At 40.8% G+C, this 10,258-nt stretch overlaps 1 protein-coding gene across 2 annotated transcripts in view; it reads left to right on the top strand.

Annotated features, from left to right (window-relative positions):
• The window catches only part of LOC137992562 (uncharacterized), a 45,583-nt gene extending 35,325 nt beyond the window's left edge, over window positions 1-10,258 (top strand). Inside the window, exons 9-13 of one of the 2 annotated variants that reach the window (XR_011121715.1) lie at window positions 1,099-1,258; window positions 2,433-4,672; window positions 6,916-8,143; window positions 8,239-8,342; window positions 9,615-10,258. Coding sequence is in view for 1 of the 2 variants with exons in the window: in XM_068837941.1 (XP_068694042.1) it covers window positions 1,099-1,258; window positions 2,433-4,672; window positions 6,916-8,143; window positions 8,239-8,246 (3,636 nt within the window). In the remaining variant the exon portion in view is untranslated. Of the gene's footprint in view, window positions 1-1,098; window positions 1,259-2,432; window positions 4,673-6,915; window positions 8,144-8,238; window positions 8,815-9,614 lie in introns of those variants that run through there. The other variant, XM_068837941.1, reaches the window with a different exon arrangement.

Below are 10,258 nucleotides of genomic sequence, written 5' to 3'. Positions count from 1 at the left end.
CGGGCAAGTTCAGAATTTCTTCAATGGTGAGCCACCTAAGTTCATTCAGTATTGAAATGTGATCAAGATTTCTAGTTTTCATTAAAATACGGGCGGCAAAATTTGTAAATTGATATCCGCGGGAGGTTCCGGACCATACTGTTGAGGAACAGAATAGTTTACTGAAAAACCTCTAGAAAATAAGCTGTGAGTGCCAGACGTACATCTTAGATAGGAGCTGTCTCACTCAAACAGCAACAGCTTAGTCTTATCAGGATTAACCAGTAGGTGATTTGCACAGCACCACTCAGCCACATGTTGAAGGTCTTGAGCAACTAGTCGTTAACATGAATCCAAATCTTTGTTGAAGACGACACATACATTTTCGTATCATCAACATAGGTTTTAATGTTACTTGACTTGATAACTTCAGGAAGATTATTCATGTAGAGGCCAAAAATCATGGGACCCAAAATTTGAGCCTTGTTCCATCGTGGGTTAGTGTTAGTGGTTCTGACAATGATGTTGCAATGCAAGAGCACTGTTGTCTTGGAAACGTAGCTTTAATTTGGAACAAAGAAAAAAGCCTTGTTCGAGTTTCGCAATCTGGTGAGTTTATTAAGCAAGGTCGAGTGATGTAAGCTATCAAAAGCCTTACTTATGCGATCATAACTAGTGACATTGTAACCTTATAATTATCAAATTCTCGTTATTATTCTTAGAGTACTACAATATCTGTACGTTCATGTCCTTTAAATTCTATTGCTATGTGAACTAACGTACTTTGAAAACAATTTACGATAATTAATTCAAGAAAATGGTTGATTGCCCCAAATTTTTGCAGGCAGAGAACCTTACAATCTGTCAACTGCATACCCTTGAGATATTTTAACTTCATGGGCAAAACTTCAGAATACCCGTCCACTTATTAGCATTTGAATAGGGTGTATTGTTATCTAAGTCTCGCTCTTAAAGAGCAGAAGGCAATATGCAAAGGTTAGGGTTAGGGTTAGGGTTAGGGGTGCTTGTATTCATCTAGCATAACCAGATAACTCTTTTATTTCTCTTTCTGTTGGAAGGAGACAAATATACGAGTTCCATTTCATTTTTCGTTTTTAGGAGACCGACTTCCATCTTCATTGCAAAAAATGGGACGCGTTGCTTGACAGTGGGAATTGGGAACCTGCAGAAATAACTAAAAACCTTCCTGATTTCTTTCGTTTTGTAAAGAAAGTCCAGAGTTCTATCATTCACGCAATTAAACATGAAGGTGCCTCAGGTTTGTAATGTAAATATTGTACTGAAATTAACCATGCTGATCTAGTATTGTAGGAAAGATAGCTATGGCTTGGATTCAACAGACTGACAGTCACTCAATGCAATTGCACGGCCATGGGTTCGAATCCCGTTCACTAAGCATGGATTAATCGACTTCCTCATGTTTGGGGACCCAACATTATAATACTTAACATCAACAAAAACAACAACTTGGTGTGGCTCAAAAGGCGAAAGTGGGAGACGAAGCGCTCCATTGAAACTTAAAAGGTCAGCCCCACGTACTCCTGGATTTTTGAGCTAAAGAAAAACCTACCACCAGGGCGGTACACACACAGGTATGGAGGAGGGAGTTGGGCCTCCTCCCAGGGCCGACTATGACCATTCCTGGGTAAATATGGAAAGTGCACAGACCGATATAGGGGAGGGAGTTGGGTCTCCCCTCAGGGTCGGCTGGTACCAATCAAGGACCTCCTTAGGGCCCCAACTAACCTATATGTCCATCCCAGGAGTACAAAGTGTCGAGTCTATGGGGGCAAAAGAGTGACGAGAGGAGCACTTCATCCCCATTCCCAATTTTTATTAAATTTACACTACTGACTTTAGGGACTCAGTGAAAGAATCCGAGAAGAGGGGGGGATCTCTTCTCTGAATTAACGATTATCATTAATTCGTAATTCGCTTTGAATTTACTATCGTTAATTTAGGACACTGTGACCCAGGACTTGTGGTAGCAGAGAAAATAAGGAAAATATCATATCCGTGGATTGGATTTGAACTCTGAGTTTCTACTTTCAAGTGACCAGTTCCCAGTTGGCTCGATAAATCAGTTGTTAGAGCAATTGCAGTGCAAATGCATGGTCATGTGTTCGAATCCCGTTCACTGAGCATGGGTTTTTTTCAGGCTTCTTACGCAGCTGCTCAATTTCCTTCGTAACTGCGATGATCCATTTCACTAGCCCTACCGACTCCGAAGTTCAAATGTATAAAAATTTCATATTTTTCCTACCATATTAGGAAATTGAGACCCATTTTGTCCCCAGATTTGGATGTGCTTTTCCAAATGTCCTTACACTTTAATCTGTCCTCAAGGACCTTTGAAAATCCCCCATTTGTAATCGGCACGAGCGGGCCTCATTTTTCAGATTTAAGATTTAATTTTTTCTTCCGATTTTTAGTTCCTCCTGAAATTCTTGCAAGGGGTTCATCAGCTGTGAAAGCCTTTTCCAGGGCCCTCGCTGACGGTAGAACTTCCCTCAAGAGAGTTCCAATAATGCTGATTGGACAAGATAGAGCCGGAAAGACGAGCTTAAAAAAGTCGTTGAAAGGGATCTGTTTTGACCCGGAAGAAGATAGTACCGTGGGAATAGATGTGGATCCTTCTTATTTCGAAGTGACTGCTGACGCGTTCACAACAGGGACTGCAGCGGAACAGCAGGATGCTGAAGGAGATATGTCGCTTGACCATCATGCAGTAATGAAAACTGTGCACGACTTAAGGAAGGGAAATGAAAGCCTCTTGTCTAAAACAAGCACAAAAGAAACAGAAACTCCCTCGGACGATGAATGCGAAAGAGCAAGAATAAAAGATACCATTCAACCAGAAAGGCACACCGAACACTGTGAAACACGCGAACAAGCCCCAACGCAGACGAAAGATGCAACTGACGTGCCACCCTTCCCATCAGGAGACAACCAAGGAGTTCGTACTGATTTTACCCATACCCTTCCAGAGGAAACAGTAGTGGAAATTGAAACATTACTTAAAGGTGACAACAGAGAACATTTGTCTTTAACTCTGTGGGATTTTGCTGGCCAATCAGTTTACTACGACACGCATCCGATCTTCCTAACAGAACAAGCAATCTACTGTTTGGTGTATGATCTCAGCTTAAATCCTCATGACATGGCCAAGCCCGTTGTAAAACAAGGTGTATACAACATAGTTCAAGAGAGCAGTAATCTTAAGACCAATTTAGATTACCTGGATTTTTGGATGTGGTCTGTTGCATCTTTGGCGGGAGATGCCCACAAGAGCGCCGATGAAACTACTGCTAAGGATGAGATGTTGCGACAAAAGCTACCTCCTGTTTTCTTAGTGTGCACCCATGCCGATACACCTTATGATAAGAAGCGCAATCCTAGAGAGATAGCCCATGACATCCTTGGATTTCTTAAGAGCAAACCATACGGAATCCACTTGTCCGGCGTATTCGTTGTCGATAACACAAAAGCCGGTACAGAGTCTGAGTGTCCAGAAGTGGTCAGTTTGAGAAAAGAGGTGTATGACCTTGCTAAAGAATTACCACATAATAGCGAAACCATTCCAATCAAATGGCTAAAATTTGACAAGGCCCTAAGAAAATTAATAGAAGAAGGAAAGCACTTTGTTTCCCTGGAAACGGCAAAGGACATTGCAGAATCTTTCGATATCGTTGATGACGTAGAGATTGAGACAGTGATTAACTATTTGCATGACTTGCGAATTTTGATTCATTTTGATGGCACCCCAGCTTTGAACAATCTGGTGGTATTAGATATAAAGTGGTTAATTGATGTGTTTAAAAATGTAATAACTGTCAAGCCCTATGACAGAAAGGAACAGAAATTTGTCGACCTCTGGTCCAAGCTTGAAAAGGAAGGAGTCTTGCACGAGGAACTGTTGAGTCATGTTTGGGGAACTTTAAGCGGGAAGGAAAGTTTGTACGAGGGTCTTATTACCATCATGGAAAAATTCAGTTTGCTGTGCCCTTTGTCTTCGGAAAAGCCAAAGAGCTACTTGGTACCATCTATGTTGAAAACCCGTCCAACTAGTGAGATTGTCAATTTGGTTTCTTCAGCACAAATCCCGTCACTGTTTGTTAAATTTAAACCTAAGAAAGTCCCTGCAGGTTTTTTTCATCGATTAGTCCTACAGTTCTTTCGGTGGGGCAAAGGAAATTTTTTGAGCGCAGAAATACCTCAGTTGTTCCAGAACGTTGTTAGATTCATTACCAGCGGAGACAATATCTGTTCTGTGATCTTCGTATGCCACACTTCGACTGTTGAAGTCGCTATTTGCGCACACGTCCAGCAAAAGGCAACTGCACATACTTGTGCCAGTCATTGCGCTAGTGTTGTTTGCCAGCAGCTGGGCTTAAGGTTAGAGAGCATGCGCAATGAGTTTTTCTGGTTAAGAAAAATGAGATATGAATTGGCGGTTCTGTGCCCAGTGTGCTGTCAAGGAGGGGCTCTTGAGGATTACTGTGATTCACATGGTCTTAAAGGATGCAAAGAGGAGCACTGTCTTCGTTTTTTGTCGCTCTCTCAGTTGGACAGTGCAAAGACACCAATCGTTTGTACCAAGCCTGGACTTAAAGAAGATGTCGTTGTTGACGTTGAGCAGTTTTCACCTTGGATTCGTCCCTCAGGACAGCAGGTACCAACCCCCCCCCCCCCCCCCCAACCTTCCCCCATGGGAAGGGAATCGAATGAAATTTCCGTAATACAATTTTTAAATTTAGGACTTCCGAGTCTGACATAAATTTTCTTTCTCTGTTCGTTATAATGATGTTTTTTTTTTAATATTTTGGCGAGAAACTCTTTCACTTGATCAGTGGCTGGTGTGACGGAATATATTCATAACTTGGCCACTTGATTTTTTGAATCTTAAAAGCTCTTTTACTTTACTCCACGATTCCAAAGTCATGATCATATCTTGATTAAGTGATTATTGACAGAGACTGTTTTTTTCAGAGACGCTCGTAACCTTTGCCCCAAAGATCAACGACATATGCAACATGCTTTGCTTTTGAAACCCAATAGGGTACATGCACGTGGTCACATTCTTGAATGTATATCACTACAGTTTTTTTTGTTGCTGCTCTTCTTGAATGAAAATGGATGCAAGTTGCCTTGAATGGCTAGACCTTGAACGACATGCACCTGTAAGTTTGGTAATTGAGAGCATTTAAGGCCTTACAGTTCCCACAAAGTGCGTGTTGGATTGCCCATTGTTCCAAGGCCGAGCTTACTTCTTGTTGTACTCCTCCGGTGCTGCAATTGAAGCTTATATATTTTTCGTAATTTTCCCTTTAAAATTAGCCTCAAGCGAGTTGAGCTCTATGTTGATTTGTCGGCAGTTCTCAAGGCCCTTCTGGGTTGGATAGGGAGCTCCACATTTACTGATACTATTACCGCTAAAGCCAACAAGATGCTTGGATTCCTTAAAAGAAACTGCACCAAGGACATGTCTATGCAATCTCGAAAGGCTCTCTACACAGCTTTAGTTAGATCTCATCTTGGTTATTGTAGCCAAGTTTGGGCTCCTAAGAGTGTTATTAGAAACCTTTTATCCATAGAAAAAGTCCAACGTAGGGCAACGAAATTCCTCTATAACTATTCAAATGCCCTCAGTTACAGGGGTCGCTTATTGGGACTCCAGCTCTTACTTATTAATTACTGGTTAGAATATCTGGACTTTGTTTTCGTGCAAAACTAACGTATATACATTTGATCCCCGAAATTATATGTACCAACCTAGATGCAGCACTAGACGCTCTAGCTCAGGCAATAATTTTAGGCAGTTAACCATTCCTAAAACAAACAGTTTTCGCGATACCTACTTTTTTCGCATAGTCAATCTCTGGAATGCATTACCTAATGAAATTACTACTATTACCTCTGTTTCTCTGTTTAAGTCCAAGTTAAAATCCTTTTACTTCCAAAAACTGCAGTACGTTTTTGATCAAGATGATATTAGATGGTATAAAATTATTGTCTCAAGTGTCGTAAGACAAATATCTCCACAAGTTGTCATTGCTAGCGATCTTTTACTCTGGGTGGGATGGGTTCTAAATGTTTTACGTTAGGGCGGGCTGGTGGTTAACCTCGAAGGGGACCTATGTCCTATTGTTGATTCCACCATCTATGAACTCATACATAATCAGTAAATAAATAATAAATAACTAAATAATCGTGTTCGCAAAACACTCGAAAACGAATTTACAGTTTTTCAGAACCAGTTTCTTCGACAGTGTATTTAATCTCTAACTTCTGAACACATTTCTTGGCGGACTGCAGCCTATTTGTTTCCAAGGACACAGCATCCTTCTCGTCCTTTCGTTTGCTCCAATCCCCACATAATTGTGAGGAAAGGCAAGCATGACCTTTTTACGGACATTTAACTCTATTGTCTTTGTACTGAATTCGTAATTCTTCATTAGGACTAATATGCAAACAGTCTATCTTCCTCGTCTGCAAGACTTGCATCAGTTCCTTAATGCTGGCTATCGCATTTTCCTCGGTCGTTGTCATTTCATACCTGTCTCCTTCGGTGAAAGTAGTGTAAACCTTCATCTCTACCATGTTCCCACGAAGAAATTCTAGTATTGAAATAAAGCGAAATAATATCCAAAGGCTTGTAGCCATGTGACCCAAATATTCCCGTTCGCCGCCAGTTCACTCAGGAATAGGATCACGTGCGTTCACATTATTGGTTTTAAAAAGGATAGCTATATTGTTGATCTCTGGGGGAAATATCATCTGTTAAGCGCGTCTGCGAAAAACAGTCTACCTGTTCCGTTGTAAGTTATGATAAAAGTCAAATTATTGATTGTGGCACTAAAAAACTGCATTAGTGTATCATGTCGTTAATTTAGGTTAATGTCATGTGTATTACAGGTTCCCTCCTTTCCCAGCACCTCATCCTCTGCATCACAAGAAGGCGATCAAAGCAGTTCAGGCCAAGCACCAAGTAGGAAACTTAAGGTTACTCTCCTAAGCAGTGAATGGCGATCTACAAAAGGAGGGTTGTCGACCATTAACAGAGAGCTTGCCGTTCAGTTGGCAAAGCATCCGAATGTGGAAGTCAGTATGTACCTTCCTTGGTGCAGTGAAGAAGATGTGATAATTGCTAAGGGATACCGTGTTAAGCTCGTACAAGCAAGGAAATTGAAAGGGTGTGAACCCATTGAATGGCTGTCGTCTGCACCAGAAAACCATGAAATCGATTATGTGATTGGACATGGGCTAATACTTGGACGACACGTGCAACTCATTCAGAAGAACATAAAATGTAAGTGGGTTCAGGTTGTGCATACAGCCCCTGAAGACCTAGGAATGTTCAAATTATATGCAAATGCAATTTCGAAAGCTGAGAAGAAGCACAAAGCAGAGATACAATTGTGTGAATTGGCAGATCAAGTTGTAGCAGTTGGTCCCAAGTTGGCTGACGAGTACAAGTGCTATCTTCGTTACAGCAAGAAAGACCAGTCTGTATTTGTACTCACACCCAGCATATTTTCTGAATTTTCTTTGGTTGAGCAAGCAGCTGAGGAAAGAAATAAATTTCGTGTTTTGGTTTTTGGGCGCTGTGACACAGAAGATTTTATGTTAAAGGGCTATGACATTGCAGCCAAAGCCATATCTCAGTTGAATGAAGATTCCTACCGACTGATTTTTGTCGGGGCACCACCAGGAAAAGAAAAGGAAGTAACAGAGAAGTTGTGTCGTCATGGCATTAAGCAAACACAACTGAGAGTTCGCCCCTTTACGGAAAGCAGAGAGGATCTATTTAGGTTGTTTTGTGAAGTAGATCTGTGCATAATGCCGTCAAGAACTGAAGGTTTTGGTTTAGCTGCACTTGAAGCATTATCTGCAGGTCTTCCTGTTCTTGTTAGTGGAAATTCTGGTTTTGGAGATGCTCTGCGGAACGTGCCACACGGTTCAAGCTGTGTAGTAAGCTCTGAAGATCCTATAGAATGGGCGAATGCTATTAAAAGTGTCCGTAAGAAGAGGAGAGATGTTCGGCTAAAGGAGACGAAGGATCTCCACATTCAATATGCTGAGGAGTACAGTTGGACGAAACAGTGTGGTGAACTTGTGGGAAGGATGCTTGATAAAATTTTTGGTAAGTGAAATGACACGTGTTACTTGATACATCTGGGAAAGGCTGTAAATGAACATGAATGTTTCCTAGGGTGAAATACTCTTTTTTTGTTTAAGAAAATTAAAGGGACTAACATATACTTTGAGAGGAAAGCCTTGGCTGTGGCTTGGAACACAGTACATCACTGAAGAATCTCCACTCACTGATAGATGATCACTGGGTACGTAACACATCGGTGGGGAATCTCTTTCTAACAGTTACCAACCACCTAAAGTTGTGTTCTAGTTGGGTAGAAGGTGTAGGCGATCGTTTCGGCAGGAGGCAAATCACTGAAGAATCTCACTTTGGCAATTAACAACTTTGGCAAAATGTTGCTCAACCCTGAAGTTCGCAAGGGCTTGGAAACCAAGTCACTAACTGGCATTTAGTAACTTCGGCAACATATTTGACCATGATAGATTCATCTCAGGATTTTTGTTTCAATTGAAGTCTTTGACTACGTTTAAATTGATGCTCAACTCTTGCGACATTTTATGTTATCTTTTGTAATTGGTGGAAGCGATGATAAATGATTCACTTAGACACTGAGATTGAAAGTTAAGGTCTCGGTGAAGGCAAATGAGGTGTCCGCGGAAAAATGAAACTGTCGCGCCGCTATTTTTGTAAATGGTCAAACTATATATCATATTAAAGCTAATGAATTATTTGAGTAAAGTTTTAGTTTTCTGGTATTTAATATTGCCTTTTAGTTTTGAGGCCTCAAACTCAGAACGACCGAGTCTGCTGCAGAAGCTCCTGCCACCTCACGTTATTGCGAAATAAGGAATTTTTGATATGCTAAGAATTGAAGGAAATAGCAGCAAAAGTGCCATAAAATCAGTCTCCGAAGACAAACAAAAAATTGCTCGCACCTTATTTGGGGTAGTACATTCATCTATTAGAACTGAAAATTTGGAAGCGATGTCCTTAAACCCGTCGGGACAGGAGGTCCTAGAAGTTGTAATGTTGGCTTTAAAATAAACCCCTACAAAATCGAGCTTGAAGATTTCGCGTGCAGTTCACGGTCTGCTGAATAGCTCCGCCCCCTACTTGAAAGCCAATTATGCTGAGCCAATCAGCGTTCGGGCTCGCGCTAAGGTAGCAGATCACGCGTGAATGCTGTCAATTGATACCCAATCCTTTCACGTGTGATAGACATGATACGTCAATCATTTTTCGCGCGCAGATTATGGCGGGAAACAAATACAAGCGATTTTAGCGGTTTTAAAATTACTTTTTCAGATTTTTTTTTTCGGGGAAATATACTTCATAGCCCACCGATTCAAGATTTGCAAAAACGAAACTTTTGAGCGAGACGCCCAAATTTACCCTTACCTAGTCTAGACCTTAACGATTTGCAAATTTCAAGTGGCAGCGGTGGATACGCCTTCAGCCAATTTGTGGCAATGCCTCCATCACCTTCGCTCATAAATGTAACTGTCATCTTTCATAGCATGGAGGAAAGCTCGAGGGAATTAAACTTCAAGTGGAATGTGAAAACGGTGGCTTCGAAATACTGAAGGTACTCACCATCTGAATTCTTTCAAATTAAAGTAGACTGCAAGTTTTTTGATCGCAAATTGTCGCGTGCGAGGAGAAATTCTTTCACTACTTTCAGATCATCTGGTTAAACTCAAAGATGAGGGAAGTGCCATCCGATTTCATTCACTTTAACAGTGACGAAACTTCTTTCGCATTGCTGCTGTCAGCTTGACTGAAACAACTAGATATAAGGAAAGTGCCGAGCCTTTTTTCTTCGAGCGAAAAATCAAAATAGTTTCCGTGTAATTTACAATGTAATATATGCAGAAGAAAAGCTCGGTACCAAAATTACTTGCAACAAAATAGTGAGAGAATAAGGCGTGGTAGCCATATATTTAAGTGTAAGGCAGCTAAGGCATGTAAACATGTTTTAGGTTTCGTTCGTTTCAAGAGGAATTGGGGAATAGAAGTCCCTTCCCAAAGAATTTTCAACGGCAAATTCAATTGATCATTTTAAATCCAAATTATCCAATCACTTTTAACATGTTTTATATTATATTGCAAATTTTATGTAGGATAGATTGTTAATGTCTTGATAATCGATGTAATATCTTA

This window comes from Montipora foliosa, chromosome 2 (assembly GCF_036669935.1).
Source record: "Montipora foliosa isolate CH-2021 chromosome 2, ASM3666993v2, whole genome shotgun sequence".
NCBI classification, from domain to species: domain Eukaryota; kingdom Metazoa; phylum Cnidaria; class Anthozoa; order Scleractinia; family Acroporidae; genus Montipora; species Montipora foliosa.
This window is presented reverse-complemented; position numbering and strand designations above follow the sequence as displayed.